Below are 24,581 nucleotides of genomic sequence, written 5' to 3' on the forward strand. Positions count from 1 at the left end.
AACAATGGACAAATAATAACCCATTTGCTAATCTGTAATTCCTCCATTTGGAAAGAGGCCAGCAGCCACTGCTCAGTTGTGCTGATGCCAAATGGAGCACTTTGAGGGCTCTCCCAGCTGCTTCTCCAGCACACAAAGGAGGTGACATTCTGTACTATAAGTGCTACCAAATTGGAAAAGCCCAGCTAAGGCTTGTCCATAAAAAAGACAGAAACCCTGCAATAGTGGCTTAACTGGGACAAATGGCTGCAATGTGGGGCTGAGATTGTGGGTTAAATGTACTCTGCAGTACTTGAAATGCAGTTTAACACCACAGTAATTGTGTTTTTAAGGCATGAGCGGCGTGAGCACAGGCTGCTTGCTGTGTAGGTTACAGCTGCATCATCCTAACCCAGGTAGAAGAGTTGTGTGAAGGAAGTGCTCTGAGCACAGTTTGTCCCTAAGGTCCCAGGTGATTGCATTGTGGAAATGTGAGGTGGACACTCAACGGAGCGTGCAATCATAACACCCAGGATCCTCACATTGCGACCCTGCCTACTGTGTGTGAAAGTGAGAGTGTGAAAAAAAGAACATTCATATCTTGTGTATACTGCCTGCAAGCAAACAATTACACGTGGCAAAATCAACCACAAAGTATCTTTTTCATTACTGGGATATTTTAAAAATTTGAAAAGAAAAACTCTAATTAAATGCACGACTAAGAAAATGATGCGAACTGCTAGCTATGAAGATTGGGGTGGAATCTGATGTGTTGTGAAGAATCATGCACCAAATGTGCTGAATAAAACACAAATCACTGCAAGGTAAAAAAGAGAAACAACAACACAAGAAGGATGATGCTTTACAGAAGCCCAAAGCACAAAACATTGCCTGTTACTCAAACTATAATCACATTACTCTCCTCATCTTGAATACAGAAGGATGGAGATCACAGTGAATAGGATGTATTTGTATATATGATATAAACAAATACATACACAATCAGGGGGCCCCAAAGTTCACACTACTACCTTCCAACAGCTCAACTATGAAAAGTAAAGGAGGAAGGCTACAAGCAGAAACAATCAGACTGCAACCAGGATATGTAAACAAATAACAACATACAAGCACAGATCATACATTGGTTAAACTGAAGGTTAACTAGTCCTCCTGGAGACTGAAACTGCAAAGTTGCAGCATTGCAGAGTTGCAGGGAGTTATAAATCTATGCCTGATGGCAGCTTTTCCAATCTTGAATCAGTCAAGCTGAGGCAGGAAGAAAGAGTGGGTGAGTTTGGATGACTTGTGATAGAGTGGAGGGGGGAATGTAGGGCGCAGGAAGACCGCAGAGTGGGTGTAACGGGAGGGGGACCCGAGGAGATAGCGTGACTGATGCACCGCAGTTAAAGACATCTAACCCGCGCTCTCGGCCAGCTTCATCACACCAAGCAAGGGTAAAGTGCGTGCGAGAGAGAAAAAGAGTGAGAGATAGATATCAAAAATGAAGGAAGGAGCAACAGCAAAAAGATGGAGAGATAGAGGTCGAGAAAGGAGGAGGGAAGAGAGAGAGAGAGAGAGAGAGAGGAAAAAATTGTCAGTAGCAGCAGCAGTAACAGCAGCACCAGCAGCAGTGCATAGTAGCCCTCAGGGAGCAGAGTGAACTTTTGAACCTCAATCTCAGGAGCAGCACGGCGCGGAGCCTGTTCCAAGTCTAATAAGGGGTCTTTTTCAATTCATTAAGGCAGGGGAGATGGAGGGAGGGGAGAGGAGAGAAGAGAGGGAGGGGGAGGAGGGAGCGTCATCTCAGCAGAAGTCATTTACCATGCTCTGTGCACCCTGCAGATGGATCATACCTTCAGATGCTTATTAAATCTATGCACGAATGCACCCAGGAAAATTAATCTCACTGTTTTCCTTCTGAGAGGGCTAGAGTATGAAACCGGGGGGGTGATAAATAAATAAATAAATGGCATATTAAGAATAATAAAAAATGAAAATGGAAAAAAGCTATGTTTTTTATATGGTTGTTGTTTTTGCTGCTTTAGAGAACCACCGAGGTGTAACGGCAACATAAGAGAAGGCACTTTAGCGCATAATTCTCCATAAAAACCTTTTACATTTAAAAGGAAAAAGTTCACTTTATTTCCCTCTCCCTGTTTTGATGACATTGAAAAAATATTTAATATCATCAGAAAAAATTTTATTTTCCATCAAAAATTGGATGTCTTTGTCTGAAATTACACAGCTGTATTACCACTAGGCATGCAATGGGCTGCACGGTTTACACTGTCAGTTATCGATATGTTTCGCAAATGATCTGTTAACAACTAATCTTTTAAACCTCTCTTTTACACAAAACTTTCAGGAGAAGATGAATTTTAAACAATATTTATTCATACAAATAGACTTGACAGTTTTAACTTTTGACCATTAGTTTTTATTGGTGTTATTGGTGATTTATCTGAATACTGGAAATACATTTTTTCTCAGAAGAACTTAACAATATTATTATTATCATTATTATACTTGCTTTACATTTCTTCTGCAACTATTTCTACAAAAGGTTACTGTGTAGATTCATTTCACATGGAGTTTGACTTTGGTTGTAAACGCTGGCTTCAGTAGGCGCTGTCCCACACAGTACCATGGCCGTATTTCCAACACGGCCATATTGGCTGAACTGTGTTATTTGACTTGGCTGTTAATTTTGTATTTTCTGAATATACTGTGGAAACTGAATGGCTTGTAAATTCCCAAAGTGTCTGTGTGTTTTAGATCACAATTTGAATGACCTCAGCAATAACCAGAATCAGAATCATAATAAAACTTCAGTAAGTAATTTAGTAAAATTCAATTTATGACTGTAATTACACAAAGAGCTGTAAATCCGTTCATGCCTCTCACACAAGCAGGTACTCTCTGGAACCACAGCTGTAGCTCATGGACACAGCCCGCTACTGTAAACACAATTCTCATTCCATGTTATCATTTTTACATAACTCTGACCTCTGTTGCTACACAACATATATTTGACCTCTATTTCTGTGTGTAAAACGCACAACAACTTTTTCCATGCCAACTAAAGAGGGACAATTTCTGATGGAAAGCAGTGCTGATGATTAGAAACTGCTTTATTACAGCTGCTATAAAACATGGCCCTGAGAAATGTCACTCTTAAAGTTCGTTCAGAACAAATGCGTTCAGTGTGTCTTTACACTTACGCAGTGTTAATGTAGTTCAGGCTGTGCAGCCCTCTGTAGGGCAATGAGGCTGATTATACACCCATTTCTTTCAGTGGGAAAGAGAAAAAAAGTCATAAAAAATTAAAGACAGCAGACCATCATGCCACGGAGTAGGAAATGGAAAAAGCAGTTTCTTTTTCAGGGTGCAATTACAATGCCACCCTTACAACGGCTTTGAAAAATGGCACCTTGCAAAAGGCTGGATGTTTCTTTGGAAGGGAACTGAAATGCAAAATGCATTGGCTAACACTGACCTCATTGTCAAACACGTGTTTCTAACACTGCTGCCTCCTTGGCCACACAATCATTCAAGAAAAGCACTCCAATTACAAATGTGTTTGGGTGATTCGGGCTGTGTCCAACCGGAAAAAAAAAACACGGTACAACTGGTCAATTTGTAATGAATTAATTTAGAACCTAAGGATTTCCTCAATCAAAACCCAGTCCATCTCCCACTCTGGGTTGACACCATCAGTGAAATGTGAAAAAGACTATTCCATCATGAATGTGATGAAAATGAATATCCCCAAGAGTGAAATAACACGATTGGACCTGCCAATATTTATACTGAGGTTCTGTGTTTATAATGGGCCAGGAATTCATCACAGTGAAAAAACACATTTACTAGAGTCACTGGAAAATGCACAGGCCAGACTAAAAAGGCAGAATGAGGTTAATCCATATTTATATATTTAAAAGTGAAATTATTATTATTATTAGTAGTAGTAGTAGTAGTAGTATTGTTATTATTATTAGTAGTAGTAGTAGTAGTATTGTTATTATTATTAGTAGTAGTAGTAGTGGTAGTAGTAATAGTACCTTTCTACATTTCCTCTGTAACTATTTCTACCAAAATTAATTATAATACCAGTCATTGCGGGAGCAAAATAAAATACAATTTTAAATAAAACTAGTAAAATGAAATATATAAGAAACTAAATTCTAATAATCAATACAATTCTGTGGTTTAAATTAATTCTTAAATTAATAAAATGACAACCATTTCCATTATAATAACAAGAGAAAGAATGCAATCTGCATTTTGTTAATGTACCATTTCAAATAATTTTAAATCTAAGAAAATAGCTGCTTTACACTAAACTTTTTCACAATTTTGATTCTAATGACAAAACACCCACCAAGACATTTGTAGGGTGGCTGATGGGTGACAAATATTCATGTATAAATCAACACTTCTAGCCGCACAGGATCCAAAACCTCCAAATTTAGTTCCAAACGAGACCTACATCAATGTCCCCAAGCCCCCCACCCCCCAAGAAAAATTGCACAGTGAAATGTGCAATATATAAGTGTTAAGCAAATATGTTTTTGTCTCTGGGGGTCCTTCAAGGGGATTAAGTGATGTGTGAGGACTCTTGTCCTGTTAATAAGGGAATGACAAGGGACTAGGAAATGAGGAAAATTCTGTGAATCTCATCTTTAATTTTAACCCCATTAGTGGCCACCATGGAGAAGGTAGCTGTGGGCTATGACACTTGATCTAGGCACCCTGCAAACACCAGGGTGATCTGTCTCCACCGGAGATGACAGGTGAAGCCGTGCCCAAACACTGAGTCACGAGCATCGTGCCGAATACACATCGGTTCCTCAGAGAAGAGCACAAACAATGAATATTTCTTCATTTGAATTATTTTCATTATTGTAATTATTTCATCATCTTCCTCCATTCTTCCCACTAATATTAGGAAGTATATAAATTACTGCATCTGAAGTAATACAAAAACAAACTTTCTTTCTCTCCCTTGTAATTGATTCAAACAATTAAGGAAGTGAGCATGTTTGGTGGAGTTTATTTAACTTTAATCAGTGTAACACAGGCAATGACTTCATCTTAATAAAAGTATGTACTTGCTGTGTATTTCCATAAGGACTCCAGCCTCCAGAGTTTTCCTTTTTCTTCTACCAAAAAAAAAAAAATCAAAACAGAGGTTCCTTGATCTGGTCACTTTCCTGTCTGGAGAAACTCTCTGTGTGACCCCTGCGGTCACCATGGCAGCAAGGTCAATAATGTAGACATGGTTATACTAGTCAGAGTTCAGACAGGTCATAGGATGACCTGCCAGAAACCTCTGGGTCAAAAGTTCACCAGCCAGCAGCTCGAAAGCCAATATGGCCACTCACAGAGGCACCCACCTCCATTTATTTCAATTCACTTCAGAAGCCTCTGATGAGATTGCAGGCAAATTCTGTTAGCACCAGCTGATGCAGATGGACTTGCTTGCCTCATGCAACAATATCCACCACACAAACCACTTACACTACGGGGTCACACAAGGTGCAACTAGCACACTAATTTCTCCCCCTTTTCTCCCTCTAGAAAACATGATTTTGATTAATTCTCCTTGTAATTTTGTATTTAAAGGGTCCTTTCATAAATAACTGGGGGTCATTTGAAAAGTATCCTTTTAATGCTGGGAAATTTTCATTCTTTTCTTCCTGTGTGTTGGTATGTGGCTTGGTGCCATTGTATACTTACAAAGACCCCCTGTAAAAGTCTTAAATTTGTGGCTATGCAAATTAAATGATAGAAAATTATATTGCATATATACCCTTTCAATTTTCATACCATTGAGAACACTTACATTTTATCACTGCTGAGGATTTCCCATTTCACCCCTACCTCACATCAGGTAATGCCTGTCATCAACCCAGGCATTCCCCCACCATTTCGCTGCTATTAACGTTCAGCACTTTCCAATACATTTAATTGTGCTATTAGTAAACAAGTGTGGTCATTTTAAGTCTCATTGCTCCATTTAATGGTGCATCAATGAGTTATGAGCCATTCTGATATCTAGCACATTGCCATGTACAAACACAATGCAAAGGCTCTCCCTGCATCTGTTGCTCTCAAAGCGAAATGTCAAAATGTTGTGGAAAAAAATTCAATTTTCCTTGAATTTCATGTCATTTTGCTGTCTGTATTTTTAACCTTGATCTTTTTGATTTTAACTTCATGAATTAAATTAAATATCATTAATTTTATGTGGTACTAATTCAAAAGTATTGAATAATATAAATATCTATCAAAATTAACATCAACATTAACTGTTATTGGAAACACTATGTAACAGTATTACTGTTATCATGAATTTATAATATTTATTACAACGCTAATATTTTGAAAAAAAATTTGCTTCTTTTTATTTTACTTTTGATGTAGGGTATTAATGAATAGTCCAAAAAGCTAAAGCTAAATTAATTAATTTTTAAATTAATTTTTTGCTGTTTTTATTGTTTTCAACTTTACAGTAAATCATTATTAATAGAGTTTTCCTTTAAATTAAATTGTAACTTGTTTAACCAAAAGAACACACACCTATTCATCATTTACTAGGCTATTTATTATTATTATAATTATTATTATTATATATATTATATATATTATTACAAAATTATTTAAACTAATCTTGTCGAACAACAGAGTGCAAACTTATACACATTGATCTCCTCTTCACTGAGAAGCAATGGACAAGTACAATCTGAAATGATATTTTCAGAGAATAAAGGGTCATCTGTGTTAGAAGGCAGACACACACAGGCCTGGACCAGTTTCAGTCTTTCAGTGAGGGCTCTGGCTGTGCCAGCAGGGTCGGAAGGGTTTACCACTGCTGAAAGCCCTAATTGATGTAAGATAGTGTTGCAACAGAATGAGTGGCTCAACCCATGTTTCTGCACACTTATCACAGTCAGAGGCTGCCCTGTGCAGAGTCTGATACTTCAGAGGACCTCTGCCAGCTCTCTCCCTGTCCTACAGCCTCCGCGCTCCAGGACCAACCTCATCAATATACACCAATGGACAGGATCAATACAGCAAGCACATGGATCCCTTCCAATCTCAAAAAACATTCACACCTGACCTATTCCATCATAATACACCACCATTGGAAAAAAACCTAAATATAGAGTGAAATGGTAAATGCTTGTATATAGTTCTCACAGAGTAGACCTGTAGATTTGACCCATTTCAACCATTGTCATTATATCCACATAATGCATAAAAAGGCATCTGAATGAATGCATTTTAACACCCAGAACCAAACATTGTTTTAAATGACTACTGTTTCATAAATTAAATTACCATCATTGCAGTACGACTGGATACTAGGCTTTCTGTAACACCCTGTTTTTGCATTACAAATGTAAAACAATAAGCATGTTTTCAGAACACTCAATTAGCAATTGCTTTTAACCAAAGCAAACTGCATTTAACATAATGTGGAAGACAAGCAGTAATATAGAAAAATAAAATCCTCAGAAAAACAATTTATACAGTCAAAATATAATGCAATCCTGAAATGCATGTGATGCATTTGCTAAATGCATATAATGTAAATCAACATACAGCATAAGTACCACAGAGAGGGGAACAACATAAAATGAGCCAAATAGGAATGATGTAACAGAACTGCAGAACCACAGGAACACTGATTGTTCAGTTATGGATTTAAACAGTGATTCAATAATTCTGTGTAAATAATGAAAGGCTGCTTGTGCGGTAAGGAGGCATAGCTGGAAGAAGCCCAAAAGTCACAAAAGCCGAGAACAGAGTTGCACGGTAACTTAATTAGCCTGGGGAATCTATAATTTCATTGGAGCCGATTGCTTCCTGTTATGAAGCTGCTCTCTTTCATTGCCAAGCAGCGTGTGTCCACCCCACTGCATTACCACACAGATAATTTCACTGTCACATTAACAGAAATCTGTTTATGGTGTCTCAAATCAATGACAGCATAAGGCTGAAACTTCACATTGGCCTGTTTCTCCTCAGCCGGCTTTCATGAGACCATGTCTCCCTCCAGTTAAAAAATATGGTTACTCTCAGTGTAAATGCATGTAAAATACAGTGCGTTTAAAAGCAGCAGTCAATGTATTGGTGTCTGTTACGCAAAACCTTAAATCAGAGGAAGGAAAATGGGAGCATCAGATGGCACATAAAAATAATACAGCAGCCAACAAACACAAAATGCTACGGTATATGTCCGCTTCTAAGATTATATCCTTGATGTCTATCTGATTCCATTTCAATCAACAGCAACACTGATTTAGCACCTTTATGCAGATCCCAGTCACTGTATATTATGACATAGTTAAAAGGAAATAGTTATTCTGTGAAAAGGCATGTAGAATAATATGGACACTTGCATTTGGGACAGACACAGTTACACTAATAACACATGTTTACTTTACTTTAAGATATCATTAAAAAAAATGATATTTTTGCATACAAAAAAATGGAATTATGTCAATTCTGGCAAATCTGACATATTTTGAAAACTCCCTCTCACTCGCTCTCCCTGCCTCTTTCTGTCGCTTGACGTTCACCATCAGAGGGACACTGCTGCTCCGTGGGCAGCACACAGCTGTGCTTTTTGGTCTGTAAGGCCCAGAGGCCTGAGCCAGAGTGCAGGGGCCAGCCACACGGCCCAATGCCCAAGGGTCCTCACTGAAGGATGACCTCTGCCTCTCTGCCACCACCACCCTGTCACAAAACAAACGCGCCGCTCTTTACCTCTTTGAGGATGGATTGTAAACTTGACCTGCCTCTGGAACTCTGGTACTTTGTCCCCCCCCCAGTCCCCCTCCCCAAATACAGCCCCTCAACTGCCTTCCCCTTCCCCTCAGCTCCTTCCCCTCCCTAGCTGTCGTTTTCTTCCATTTCTTTTTTTTTTCCAAAGTTCTGGGGGATGAGTGAGCTAGCGATGGGTGGTGATGTGGGGTGTTGTCACCCAGACGAGGCCGGGGTAAAGCTGCGTGCATGGTCAGGTCACTTGTGTGCTTTACGGGTGAAACTCAGTTCACATTTACATACAGACGGGGGCCCGACAATGGAGGGTCCATCTGTTCCTGTCAGTGATTACAAATCTGGTGTCACCCACCTCGCTGGAGACAACAAGCCACGGCATTAAATTAAAAAACACAGGCTCCTGCGGGCCAGCTCCCCTCACTGCCACTCAAGTTAGAGCGCGGGGAAATAGAGACAGTCAATTTCCACGTTAAAAACCTGATAAGTGACGGGAGCCAATTGCTAGGTGAACAAAAATTGAACCATTGAACTATATTTACCCTCTCCTGCGAGGCATTATCTTTTAAAATATCAGCTAGTACTATTCCTTATGGTTGATCACATAACAACTCTTTATGTCTCTCCATTTTATCTTTCTTTCAGAGGCAATGGGAAAAATATATGGGGAACAGACGTGTGTGTCATGACCACTAAGTAAAACACTTTATTGAGATATTTCAGTGGCTCATTGACAGGTTCAATTTCCAAACTGAAGCCTGTTTAATACGCAGTACAGCACACATGGAGTGCAGTGATTAAAAATGGAATAATTTACAAAGGATTACTTTGAAAATCATTGGGGGTTTATAACTGATTTTTGAGAGCAAGATAGTGAATTCTTGCTTTCCTTTAAGTTTGAAAAGAGTATACAGAGATACAAACGCAGTTTACAAATGTATATGGATGACAAATATTTCGAGATACTGCAGAACAGAGAATGTACAATAGTCACAACTTAATTTACCCTGCTCATTTTGTGGGTGCATTATTATTTTTTTTTGTCAGCCCAGTTAAAGGCAAACAATACAATGTGTTTTGGATTCACTTTTTTTCTTTTTTGTGTTGGTATAAAAATCAAATATATATAAATACACATTTTTATGATTACATAGCACAGGGAAGCCTGAGTGAATAAAATGACAAAATAAACCAATGGTTGAATAGTGAAACAGACAAACAACATTAATGTGGGGTTATCTGCTTGCTGTCTCTTGTGAGCTGGTCTTAATTCCCTGACATGCTTTGGGTTATTGTCCCCATTACGCTCAGTTATGATGTGATGTTCCACATTCCTCTATTTGCCCCTTTACCGGGCAAAGACACAGGAACTGATGAGAGATTTCCCATCCAGTGAACAAAATATGAACCCTGAACTGCACTTGCCCTTTCTGGTCATTATCTTTATTGCAGGGGCGACAGACACATATTCTTTATTTACCCCATACAAATCTGGTCCTCAGAAAACTTTCACTGAGGTGTAGGATTTTAAAGAACAAGAGGGAATGTCATTAACCCCCTTTTGCCCTTCCACCGCTCTTAGAGATGCAGTGGGAAGAAGGATGCACTATGCGGTGAGTGGTTTGGGGGTGATGGGGCAGTTTGTTTGTTTAATTGCAATGAAATTCAGCCATGAATGAAATTTTCTTCCTGCAGTGCTGTCAATTTCATTAGTAGGATGAGGGTCTTCCCATTGCAATTTTTTTCCTTTCTACCCACAACACCCCCTCTACTGAAATCAAACACCCCTTAGTTAGGGTTACAGAGAAGGTATCTGTCATTTTGTGAGGGTTGTGAACAGAAAATGAACTCTGAACTCCATGTACCCTTTTTCAGGGGATAATTATCATAATGAGTCCATATTTCCTGCACCTTTACATAAGTCAGATTATATTTGCTTTAAAGGAGGAAGAGAAAAGGGGAGCAGAAAAAAATAAGGCACTGCGTGGGTTGGTCACATGGTGGCGTTGTTTAGTAGGTTTGGGTTTTGATGGGCGCAAGCTGGCGGCTTGCAGCATGGCACCATCACAGAACAGGAGGCTGCTCTGTGGGAGCTCATGTGATTGCTATACAGTTCTCCATGACTCCAAACTTCTGTAGCAATATCTGTCAGGAGTCAGTGTCCCTGCCCTGCCATTTTGGGAGGAGAAGCATGCCTGGCCCTCACACAAAATGGCTGAATATGAATGCAAGGATATGAATGCAGAGCATTGGAGGTATTTGGCATGTATGACTCTGATCAACACACAGTAAAAACAGTGAGAAAGTCCCACTCTCCTCCTCCTCCTACACACACACACATACATACACAGGCATACACACACATAGAGTTATATCTCCTACAATGGCCTCTGTGACTTCGCTTTAGGGAGCATGTCATCAAAACATGCACACGCAACAAGACAGACACACACTCAGGGTGCTTTATTGTTACAGGCTTATTCCTGCATTGTGTTAGCAGGGCAGGGAGATTAGTGACTGTGTGTTCACACTACTGACAACTAGGAGGTGTCCTGCAGGTCATGACATGCTATGATGAGTTCAGTGTACACAGAAATCCAGCTACCACACATTACTATGATGATTACTATTTAATTAGACATTTTGTCTTTAACAGACATTGGTATATATACAGGAAAAACTCACCTCCTGTCATTAAACTAAAACTGAATTAAGAATAATTACCTGTGCAATTAGAATCTTCACAATGTAATGCTCTTCCCTATTTGAAACAAACACCATCTTATCATTAGAAAAACAAGTGCAGAGATACATATCACAGCATGCAGCTGCTGCAGCACCATCAGGAGTGCTCTGTGAGCCAAAGGCTCCTGATGGGTCTTGGCACCGGCTACTCTATCTCCCATCTCTGCCAGGCCGCTCCATCTCTGTCTAGCATCAATCTCACAGAAGACACACCTGGGTTCACACCAAGTTCAGCAGGTGCATGTTGACCTGCCCTGTGATGTCATCAATGAGAACCAAAGCACAGCCGTGGCGTGATTCAGAGCTGCAAATGCTTGCCCAGTTTAAGGACTGTCCTCTGTTTAGAAATTTGTACAACCATTTTTATTGGCAAAGGAAAGTAGTCAATGAAAGGGAGACAGAGGTAAGCAAGTTTACCAGTAAAAGCTTTTGACAGAGCAGATTTTTTTGTGGAGATGAAGTTTACTGTAATGTCGTGGAATGATCCCCTGCCGCCACCCCCACCAGCACATTTGAACAGGACACCTGTATTCAGATCCAGGTGCGTAAACCCCTCGGGACCCTGGAGATCTTTCAGGTTGAAGCTCGTATCCATCGGCCCACTGTGCTGGAGGCCACGACTGCCCCGGTGAAAGGTCACATGGGTGCTCAGATCGAGACCGAAACCGCCGGGTCTCCCGCCCCCACTGTGTGGCAGTGCTGCACCTGAGTGACAAGTGTGCAGATGGAGCTCCTGTGCTGCATTTATCTCTGTGCCACAGTGTTCCTCCTGCTGCCAGTCAGGGCCAGTCATCCACTCTGGTATTATCACACAGGCCCTTCCAACACGGCTCTTCCCTTCTCCCTTGTGCCCGCTCTGTAATACTACATGTGCCTTTGAAAGGAGCTGTGCCATTTTCAGCCTGACTGACTCTGACAAGTGGCTCTAACACATGAGCAGTTTTTGGCTGAACACTCACTGCATGTCAGGTCCTCTCTCTACCATGCTTTGTTTTACACTCCTGCCACTTTGAAGGCCAAACCTTAAGCCAGGGGCTGTTTCATATGTGTTTTCTTAATACCCCCATTTTTGTTAGGTAGTGTGAAATTCAGAACAGAGCAGAATGACAGATTGGGATCTTGGCTGTGAGGCTGCATGAGCATTACGTGCACATCCTCTTTGTCTGCTGCCATTTCCTTTTCTTAAAAAATGTATGATACGTGTAAGGTCATTCTGAGCTCCGTGAGCTGTCAGCTTTATCAAGAAAACCTCAGAACTGATGATCGTTCGATGCCGTGTATTCCATTTCTGTGTGTTCTATATCAGCACACAAACACAGAGCCCCGGGAGTCAACCTCTGCTCTCAGATGGGTTGTTTGATGCCATTATTTGGACCGGCAGTCACCTCAACTGGTGTGCCAGATATAAATCATTCGCTAATAGAAAGACAACTCTTAAACCTACATGACTAGTTTACAACAGCATGTAGTTAAATCCCATGTTATTTTAGAAACTTATATAACTCTGCGGAAAAAGAGGACAATACCCATTTTGGGGTAAAAATATTGTCTAAGTTAATTAAATATTTATACCATATTCCCATGAGACCAGCCCGGACAGGAGTATCTACATAATGTTCACCCTAAGGACGTCTTCCATTCTGAGCTGCTGTTACACCTCCTCACCCCACAGCTCTTTCTCTCTTCCTTGTGACTGTGGACTATGATGGTTTAAAATGTCTGATGGGGTGACTTCTTCACTGCTCTGACAGGCATCACCTGCATCGCTGCCTCTTTTCCTTTTCTACAGGTGGCGCCATCGATCAGTCAGCTCGCAGTACCCACGGGCCCCTTGTTCAATGTCCCGGCCGTGACGCCCAAGCGACAGAAGCACTGAGGGAGAGTGAGGGGGCAGGCTGTCAAGGCTGTGAGGAGGGTGGAGGGCCACATGTGCCCCCAAGCCACAGGCAGCCAGGTGTGCGACAGCAGCAGTCCCTCTCCTGATTTATGACTGTGGGACCCACCAAACAAGGACAGCCGTGTCTCACATGAACCGAGAGAGAAAAGGAGCAGGCGCTGCCCCTCAGACAGTATTACATTTCAACATGAGAGTGAGAGAAACAGAGAGCAAGACAGAGAGAGAGACAGGAGCAGGGTAAGGGAAAATGCAAGAGAGAGAGAGAGAGAGAAAGTAAGAGAGAGAGAGAGCAGAGGGCACATTTATCAGTCAAAGCACTGCCCTGGAGATATGGCCTCTGTGTGAACCGGTCAGGGCTCTGCAAAAAAGAGACACTACACTAGGTGGACAGAAAAAGGTGTCTTTTCTAATAATCACCATATTGACCTGCCACTTCCTTTTTCACTGGGGCTAAGGCATCAGGTATGGAAGAATAAGAGGTGCGCTTGGCATGCTCAGTGTATTGACCAGATTGCCCCAGTCACCCTCCTCAGTGCTTAGCCCACCTCCCCCGTGGCACTGTAGCCCTCTGTCAGCAGAGTGTCTGATAACATCGGGATGAACGGAGGCATGGTAACAACCACGGGCAGGTACAGTGGCTGTCATTTGTTTCCCTAATGAAGCGGGGGCCATTAGCCGGATGGAAAACCTTATCACCGTGAATAATGATGTTGATTGTCCTGCCACAGCCACTCAACTCCAGGACTAAGGGATTAACAAGCCACAACTTTTATCCTCCCCTGAACCCTGTCCCGCTGCTGTACATCTCCTGCTTTCTCTTCCTTCTCTTCCCCTGTCCCATCTCTCACCCCTGCTTGTCAGCGCTGTGTGATGGGGAGATATCACAGGACACATCTGCCTTCTTCAGTAGACCCTTTGATGGGGAGACATTGCACCACACACTTGCTCTCTTCGGTAGACACTTTGACCTGGCTGTCTCTGCATTTCAATTCTGCATCTCCATTAACTGAACAAATACACTACCAGGTCATGCACATAAACCCAGAGTAATCCAGGTTCCTCACTGATTTACTTCATGAATGAGTCCCCCTGAAGTCTGACTGCTGACCTGAGCATGAGAGTGAGGGTTTGGGTGACAGCCACAGTACATTTTGTATTGATGCTGTCTGCGCTGGGCTGCAGGGCTGGGCGAATTTGTAATGAAATTGCCCTGGTGAGGCAATGGAACCTGCAGGCCCGGCAGTAGTGTTTTTCCAGGCCAGTCATCCTGGCTCCATGAGTGCTACACTCCAACTGTGCAGAAACGTGCATAATACCAGCCAAAGGCCACAACCAAATCCTGAGCTTTTCTTTCCCATTTTAGCACGTTGAAATTCTACCATGTAGTCACAGCTCATCCCAGAATAAACTCTCACCCATCTGCTAATCACAAACACCTCTTGCATGACTAATGATAGGGCAAACTGTAGTTTTTCAATACTTATTGTATTTAATTGTGAAAACAGTTCTTGATAGAATGCTTATTACAACTGTTTTGCTCTTGTAACTGAATGCTCTGCTTTTTATGACATTCTCTTTAATGATAATAGTAGTAGTTGTAATAGTAATAATAATAATAATAATAATAATAATGACTTTTATTACTCTATTGATTTGTTGTAAGTACTGGCTTACATAATTACAAACATACAAGCAACAGACAGCATCGTAATGGTGAAAATAATTGCAATATGTAATGCCTTTGGGTTTAGGGAAATGCTGTCAATTAGCTTCAAGGGAATATCTGCTCCTCTGCTCAGGGATGATTGCATCTGATAGTGCTGTCATTTAAACAATAGCATTACCAACTACAATGCCCAGTTAGAGGAAACTAAGCTCTTCACAACAATAGCAAATCTATTTTCACTCTTGTGAAAAAGTCTCCTTATCAAAATAGAAGCTTACAGTAGGCTATCTACTTAATTATCAATTCACACAAAAAAACGACTTTTGATTACCACTAGCTATGGCATGGTTACGCAGAGGCATTGTTCTCGCTTGTCTTGTGTGCTGGCTTATCCTGCAAGCACAAGGAAGTATGACTCTGTGAGAGGGTGCCGGGTTCTCAAATGCTAACACCTCTCCTGAAATGACGTGTCTTCAGAACAGCAGTCCTTTGTCCCAATTTCATCACTGACATTTAGGAAAAGACTCCAGCAGTTCGTGTTACAGCTCTCCCTTTTCAAGGCAACACAACTCCCAGGCAGTGAGGATTGGAATGGGCTGCCGCATTTACAGACACTTTACGTCCATTTTTAGCTGTTCAGCTGGACACCAAGGAAACATCTTAGCCAATGAGTTTATATACTTTACCAATGCTTAAAATGCTGAAAACTACAAAGTGCAATTTACTTTACATTCTAATTTAAGTCACACTTAAACACTTTAATGCCCTTGTTCTGGTATTACAATATAAACAATATGATCAATATGAGGTTTATGGGAATTCAGTTAGGTAGTTTTAATTTATTCAATCACACATAACATTTCATGACCTCTTCAACTCGGCTGTATGTAAGAATTGTGTGTAACAATTATGGGGCTACATTGTCTCAGAACACACACCATTATTATGCAAATCTCACCACGGTGTATCTGCTATCAAAGTTTCACATTGTTAAACCGTTTTACTTTTTTAACAAACTATGAAAACACTGAATTTGGCAGAACCATGTGAGTCTGACGGACAGACACATGTGAGCAGAAAGGAAGACCAATGCTGAATGCAGACCAAAAACCCAATAGGCCCACAGGTGGAGAGAGAGCTAAAGGGGTCTGTGTGGGGCACATCACATGCCTCTTCACCATTTCTCACCACTAGAGAGAGCTCTAAAACACCTTTCTGCAGAAATCTAGCCTCCCCCTTCCACCACCTCTTGCACACCCCCCTCCCCTTTTTAAACTCACAGGCCCTGCAGTCCCTCCCACCCCCTCTCTAGCCTCACATGCCCATCATTGCGACAGCCATCACTCACAAAGGTGAATTAGTGAACGGCAAAGGAAGACAGATGATGGCTCTCACACATCCATAACTCTGACAGAGAGGTAAAAATTAAACGGGCATATCTGAGGCGGAAAGGGGTGAATGGATGGCTGTATATACATGAATTAACCAAAAATACCTGATGGTTGAGCTGGCCCAGGGAGACAAGCAGGTGGTATGTGTGTGTGTGTGTGTGTATGTGTGCAAAATTACCTGTTTTTTTCTTACAAACAACAGTGACAGCTTCCTTACTCTACATACAGTGTGCAATTTTGCCAAGAGTATCTAGAATTACCACAGATACTCTTGTCACAACTTTTCTCCACATTCTGACAAAACAAGTGCACAGGCAATTACCACAGTTATGAAACAGCTATTCAGCTAGAAAGGTGGGCCCTCTGTTTGTCAGTCCAAGTATGGTCAACGTTCTTTGCTTGTTTAACAATTAGTGCTACGGAACAGACAGATCACTACATCTTATGAATACAGCTTAATCTACTTAGGTATGAGTGCTATACATGAAGATTACTGATTTACATTAGCCCTGCCAAAATGTTCCACCGGGTTACCGGAGAAGTCCATAAGCAGAAAGGTGCAGGGTAAAGATTTTGAACTGCATGAAAATAATGGTACATAACACAAGACAATGAGGGAGAGAGAGAAGATAGAGCATGAGAGAGGGAGTTTGACAGGAGAGCGGAAAAAGAGTGACAGAAAGGAGGAGTGAAAGAGGATGGTTGGGGGATGAAAGACAGGAACAGGGAGGGTGAGCAGAACTCACCAGCTGATAAACTGCCATGAATATTTAATGGTAAGCAGAAGTGCTCTTTGCTCATGCTGTTTACGAGAAATGGTCTACAGCAGTGGAAGGTGTGAATCTGTAGTAAATAAAATGGTGCTTTGTGCTCTCTGGCCTTGCCCAGTCCAGCCACTTCATTATCCCTTGCAATACTGTTCTTATTTCATGTGCTGGCACACCCAATGGTGCTGCAGACAAGAACACAGTAATCCTTTATTAGTGATATTTTCTGCCTTGTTCACTACAGTTATTTTCACCCTCTGTAGCAGCTCAGCTGTAGTATTTTCCATGTATAGTGCTCGTGGGACACCGGAGAGCAGTTTGATCACATCTGGACTTGCTCTAATACTCTGAATCCCAACCATTTATAAGTTTGTTTTTATCAGACCCCCATTACACAGTGAGCCTTCCCCAAGGCTGGGGCAGGGCCATTTTCGGCCTAGCCGTAGCATAGCCTCGGATATCCAGTAGGGGGTGCTCTGCCCCAAGTTCCAGTTCAGGAGGTGTAAGCGCTCAGGGGCACAGGGTGGCTCCCCATGTTTCCTCCTACCACCCCTATACTCTCAAGTCTCACTTACCATTCTGTCACTGTGTCCATAATGTAATATCAATGCTATGCTGCACTTGCTTTGGAGCCACGCACACATATGTGCAAACATGCGCAAACATACACACATAGCGAGGCTTGTACTCACATTCTTGAGAGCCTTCATCCTGGAAGTCGGAGGCCACTGACGCGTCATCAGAGGGCACTGAGCGGCCGAGGCTGGAGCTCTGGTTGTCGTCCGAGCTGTCCTCTTGTCTGGAGTCAGCTGGAAAAAAGGAGAGCTCAGCATCAGGAATGTTGGACCCTGGGCAGAGGGGGGGAGGGAGCTCTTTGTGCAGCACACAGGCAATTATGCCAAGAATCACAGAGCAGGAGGAGGAGGATATTATTCTTGCTAAACATAGACAGAGGCCCAAGTCCGATGGGATCCTAAACCAAACACGCACAGTGGCGGCCTGTTCTGCGCTCATCGCAGTGTTAGGTCTGGCAGCAGCACCGGGATGGTGAGGGACAGGGTCCAGTGCACACATCAGCACTGGGTCCCCGATCCATAGGAATGCGCTCCAAGGTCCACTTCACCTCATCAGCCCAGCCAACCCCCAGCTCAGCACTAACATTCTCACAGTGGCAAACTACAGCAGCAGCAATGACAGCCTTATGTGTTCTTAAGCCTCCGAATCTGTGCGTTAGTGTGCTTATATTTTTGGGGATGTGTGTACTGCGTGTGTGTATGTGTGTATGTGTGTGTGTGTTTGTGTGTGTATGTGTGCGAACGGGTGTGTGTGTGTGTGTGTGTGTGAGTGTATGTGCGTGAGTGAGTGTGTGTGTTTGTGTTTGTGGAGGAAGGGGGGGACAGCTTTTGGCAGCAATATACATGAGTATAGGCAATATGTGAGGGAAATCGTTGAGCTTCTCTGGTTGGCAAGAATTCATATAGTGTGACACTATCCTCTTGAGAGGTTAATTAGTATGTATTATGTACCCGTAACTGAAGCTGCACCCCACACTCAGTCAAACAAGAACAGCTCCCAGCCAAGGCTGTCACTACTTCTACTGGAGGGATTACTTCTACTCTGTCTTTCTTTACACACAGAGCTGCCAGAGGTTCGGTAAAGAACAGCTGTAGTATGGAGGCCGTGCCTCACGTGTCAGCAATGTAGACAAATCAACACTCAGACGAAACAAGACAACGGCACAGACTGTCATTTCACCCAAGTGAATTTATATTTGATAAGTGATTGTACTCCATGCAACACCATGTTCCTGGAGAGTCAGGTCCTGCAGATTGACCCAGGCTCTCTACATGTTAAAATAATGAGCACTCTGATCACATGTACATCTATATTACTGCAGCCTAAAAAGCCATCTAGGCACATTATTAAAGTTTTAGTCGCTAAAGCAAAACAAAATGCTTGCCTGGAGATCCATCAAGTTCAGTAAACTTCCTGATGGTATGATAAAATGTCTGAAACTGCAAGCTGTCTTACAGCTGATTCCAGTAATTTACAAAAATAGACATGCCTGTTTGGACAGTGCTATGCTACAGGACACCATCCCCTCCCTCCGGCATGCGCACAGTAAATACAAATATTACACATTTGATGCCATTACGATCCGTCTGAGCAGATCATTCACTCCTCTCTGGGTTTTCATCCTCCCGTACTCGTCAGGGGCATAAATAAGGGAGACGGATGGTTGTGCTGTCAGCGCAGACAGAGAGCGAGTTTCTCTCCCTCTTCAGACATGACACAGCAGCGTTAAATCAGGCCCTGCGCACGGCCGCACGAGCACAGGATAGGGGGGACATAACACCCCCCCCCCTTCATACCCATCCCTCTTTGGTTTAAATTTAATTTCATTAGCAGATGGATTGCAAACACGGCCGCTCTGGTGTCTCTGGATGAGCTTTAGTAGGCCAGAAAACACTGAGCTGTTAGGGAGCTAAATATACCCATGCTTTAAACATTCAGTCAATTCATCAATACATAAACAGTGTAAATAAGGAGCCGTGTGTGTTAGCTTACCATTATAGCACTGAGTTGCAATAACACTTAGAGCCTTTTGGGGGCACTCCACACTGACACAGAGTGAGATAGTATATTTATCCCATGTGATCCAGCAATGGCCCATGAAGTGACAACCCAGATATGAAGGCACTGGATTTTGTTGGTTTTACTCAAGTGGCCTATATTCCTTTAAAGGAAGATATCAGCTCATCCTTGTAATAGAAAAAAAAGATGCTGGTGAGATAGACAGTAGGACTAAGAAAGACGATTCTGTAGGAGTGCTATAATAATCTCAGATATGGATACCTATTTTTTTTATTCTTGTATTCCATTACAGGCTTAGTGTGACTAAAACTAAAAACATCGGAGGAACACACTGGTACTGGTCACTCTGAGCAGAGTCGGCATATTGGGAATAAGGGCGACTCTCGAAAAAAAAAATAACACAAAAAAACTGAAGGACATTCAGTAAAATAATCTGAATACATAATGTTGAATGATTCCACAATAACTAGACCTGCAGATGGGCAAAATAATGAATTTGCTCACAAAAGATTTTCCTCCAATATTCAAACCTAATATTGAAGCACCACCTATCACAAATTACAAAGCTGGCACATTTGACAGTTTTGCTTTGGGTTTGCATTTCAGCCCTCTGAAATCCGGAAACAATAAAGAAACTGTATTTTAAACTGTGGGTGCTTTGATTTTCAATCTGAATATCTGAGATGAGGAAATGGAGGACTGAATTTTCACTATAGACACTAACACTGGAATTAAGGTGAATATAATGTGCAATAGATCAGATAACATCTTAATGCTATATTTTTACAAGTTTATTTTTTCACTTGTTAAATACAAGTACAATTATGTCAGACAGGCAGCTCTTTCCAAAAACCAAAAAAGATGGCATATACCTTCATCTTGGAGTACACTATCTCCTGTGTTTAATTCCAATGGTTCTCCTTTTATCAATGACTTATTAAGCATTACAAGCACTGTATATTCTTTCATTTCTAAAGAGAAGAGTCAAATCTGAGTTTTAACACACTTGTTATCACTTTCAATTGCTACTGTTTTATCCTACTTAGACGTACAGTAAACAGCATTAGAAATGCAATCAGACTAATCTACAAGGTCAACAAGCCTAATGCCACAATAAGATCCAAATAACTGCACACAGTCATTACCCAGATGGTTCTGAATAAGATAATTCACAGAGATGTCTGCAGGGACCCGATATGTGTTTTTAAAATAAACACAAGCTAATTTATAAGTATAAAAATGACTTCCAAGTCATAAAACCTGTTGACTTTATGAATGCATTTGAAAATTGTGGTAACAGGCGCTCAGAGCGCAATGAATGGTCTTGTTTTTAGTTGAGCTTCATTGGCCCTGTTTTTTCAAGTAGAAATTATTTACTAACCATAACCACAAACATGACATTACACACACACACACACACACACACACATCCTAATAGTACAGCACAGAAAGGACAGGACAACTACTGCAGCCTGTCTCAGTAGGTGAGTATTTGTTTTTAGTGGCATGATTTAACAGTACCATTATTTAAGCAACAAACAGCATGTTTGAATAAGTAAATAATTATAAAAAAACTAACCTCTGATCTCTATTCTGAATAAGTATAGTTTACTCATTAGATACACTATCTTTTGATAATGATGCTACAAATTGCATGCTGTGCCCCATCTATCTGGTAACAGCAGTCTTCTCCCCATAGTCCCAGCTGGGTAAAAGACTGCAATTAGCTGTCATGTGTTAAGTGGTATCACTGAGACAACAGAGGGCAGCGGGCACATCATGTGACAGGAAGTGATACAGCAAACAAAGCAGCAGACAGCACTGGTAAGAACTGAATTGTGCTTCTGTGGTCCCATAGTTCCTTTCACATGACAACCACAATTGTCAAGGCCACCTCAGCGCTGCTGAGTGAATCTTACAATTTACAGTAAACAGTGACATCAAAGCCACCATGACACTGAATCTGCAGAATTCACTAATACACTTATTTGAATCTAAAATGCAATAATTCAATAATAAGATCACTGAAAGAGATGCTTCAAAATTACAAAATAAAACTCATCTCATGGCCTCCACTGACTAGCAGGAAGTCAATAACATTTCCCCTCTCACACTCAAGGAAAAGTGGAGTCAGCTGTCTCATTCTTAGCACTAGTGGGGCAATTCACACTAGGAACTGAAACTAATTGACAGAATTTGGGCTCTCAGTTTGGTAAAGATGATTAAGGGCAGTGCATTGAAGAGGTTATTAACATTTCTCTGTGTCTGTCTCTTCCTCGCTAACTCAAATTCTTGCTTCTCAGTTGCTCTCCACCACAGGTATGGTTCTCAGCTCAAACCTACGCCCCCAATTACAGTTCATTTGACTGTAATTCACCTTCCCAGCAGAGTGGCTTTAATTGACTGGGTCTCAGCAGTGATCACAACTCACCCCTGCAGCCATGACCACATAGTGTTATAGCCATTGTATCCATTCATTAGTGCAAACCACCCAAAACCAGTGCCAGCCCCATTGACTGAGCCTCCTTACACAGTTACCAACCCCCTTGCGCAGTCACAAATCCATCTGTGCAGTCAGGTTTCTCCTGCACAGTCACAGTTCTCACCACAGCACAAGGCAACAACATAGCAGACAAGTGTGATAATGCTCACATTGTCCGTTTTCTGAAAGACCTGTAACACTTGATGCACAGTCTGTGTTGTGTGTTACGCACTGTGAGGTACATAAACACTATAACCTGTGTTCAGGTCAGTGTGGCAGGGCAGAGAAGAGTGAAACTCACTCTCACTGAAGTCCAGACATCCATGTGCCAGGCCATGGAACAGAAGGATATGAGCTCTGCCTTCAGTACACAGAATGACCATTCTCTGGCAGTGTCAGGAATATCCATGTTGTTATGTCTGCCTACTGCATTCTCTTCTTTAAATTCAGGTCCCTGTTTACAACTAAATAAAATAAATTATTACTATTATTATTAGTAGTAGTAGTAGTAATAATATTAATTAGAAGATGTCAGAATTGTGAATTGAGTATTTTTTTAATGTAAGCATACATTTAATGCATCCATGGGTTGAACTTTGCCATAGACTCAGCCATGTCATGTGAAAAAAGGTTAATCCTAAGAATCATGTTACTATCAGGGAGTGTTTACTAAGGAGCCATGTGTGTTAGCTTACCAAGGCTATAGAAAGCGCCACATACTCATTATCATGAATCTGTACAGTGAGAATAGGGACGAGCAGAAACATCTTATACGTAGAAAAGCCATGGCAGGCAACTGCCTTTGTGCTATCATTACTGTGTAATTTAACCATTTTGCAATGATATTAATGTTTATTTATTCTTATCGCAATGCCTTTTTGACACTGGGGCAATTGCAATGAGTTTAAAGCAGTTTGTCTGTGTTGCCTTCTATAAAGTAGGCTGAATTCATTTTAATTCTGTATGCTCTATACCAAACAGAATTTGATAAATTGACAGTTTTTTTACAGTCTGTTCTTGTCTAAATGCGCCTTTGGCATTGTTCAGAGAGAGGACAGTTCAAAAGGAACACGAGAGGAGCCCCACAGCATAAAGGGAGGTTTTTTAGCACTGACAGATCATGGGTGTGCGTGTTGGAAGGGATTAACCGACAGATTGCTTCTGATTCCAGAGCTGTGACTCATCGCATCTCCCTATCCTGCAAGACCGTAGCACAAGACAGGAAATGTGTCCATTTCCCATAATGGAATTCTGCACTTGTCCTCACACAAATAGACACATGTACACATTCACACACACATACGACCAACCTACTTCACCCTTATTTAAAATAGATATTGAAGTGATAACTAAACGTCCCTTAGTTTGATTTCATCAGGAAACTATAAATAGAAATGATGATATCCTACACATAGTTTGTGTCAGAGTTGTGTCATGAATACTCTATCACTTTAGGTATTGTTGATCTTCCAATCAGATAGAAGTTATACTTGATTATATTTCACTGAAAAATTTCATTAATGTGAAATATTTATGAGTGGGAGACAATCTCACCTGTGATTAGGCTCTAGGGGAATCATAGCCAGGTTATTTCTGTTTCTGCAGTATCACCGGTCAGCTCTGCAGTTGTAAGAACCATACAGTGGGGGGCGTTGCAGTGCACAAGACCAAAAGGAAAAAATCACCAAATCATGTTAACTGTTTCACTGCAACCCAACAGCATGACATGTTGCACTCAAATAATACGTACTCAAACCAAACAGTCAAAGGAAAGTGTCGCACAAGAGGATGATGCAGCTCACACTGCAGCCAATGAAGAATGCACATTTCTACTTAAAATTTCAATGGCCTTCAGCAAACATGACACCATGCAATATTGATAAAATCCTACCTACAAAAATCATATTTGCTGATTCTTTCTGTGAAATCATTTGTAACAGAATATCACTCTCTCTTACCTTCTCTAGGTTGATCAGGTACACCACACATGTGTGTAATCATTCATGCAATGAGTTAAGGAGAATATGCTGTTAAACTTCCATCATCCAAAAGAGCAGATGAGCAGATTATAATTCTTCCACGCATCTGAGTGCTCAAATGAGACAGCACATCAGCGAACAAGCAGAGAGTTAACAAACTGAATGGCTTATCGGAGTATGTGTTTGACAAGCAGTTATCAGAGACTTGTGGAGATATGTAATAAAGCCACTTGACCACAAGGGCAAAAGCAAGTGGCTGTGCTCAGCCCGGAGTCATTAGAAAGGCTGTTTAG

At 41.4% G+C, this 24,581-nt stretch overlaps 1 protein-coding gene across 1 annotated transcript in view; it reads right to left on the minus strand.

Annotated features, from left to right (window-relative positions):
* Nucleotides 1-24,581, minus strand: part of skap1 (src kinase associated phosphoprotein 1) — a 147,329-nt gene that overhangs the window by 96,472 nt on the left and 26,276 nt on the right. The window contains exon 4 of the mRNA XM_036539013.1: nucleotides 17,925-18,041. Within this exon, the coding sequence (XP_036394906.1) occupies nucleotides 17,925-18,041 (117 nt within the window). The remainder of the gene's footprint in view (nucleotides 1-17,924; nucleotides 18,042-24,581) is intronic.

This window comes from Megalops cyprinoides, chromosome 1 (genome assembly GCF_013368585.1).
Source record: "Megalops cyprinoides isolate fMegCyp1 chromosome 1, fMegCyp1.pri, whole genome shotgun sequence".
NCBI classification, from domain to species: Eukaryota; Metazoa; Chordata; class Actinopteri; order Elopiformes; family Megalopidae; genus Megalops; species Megalops cyprinoides.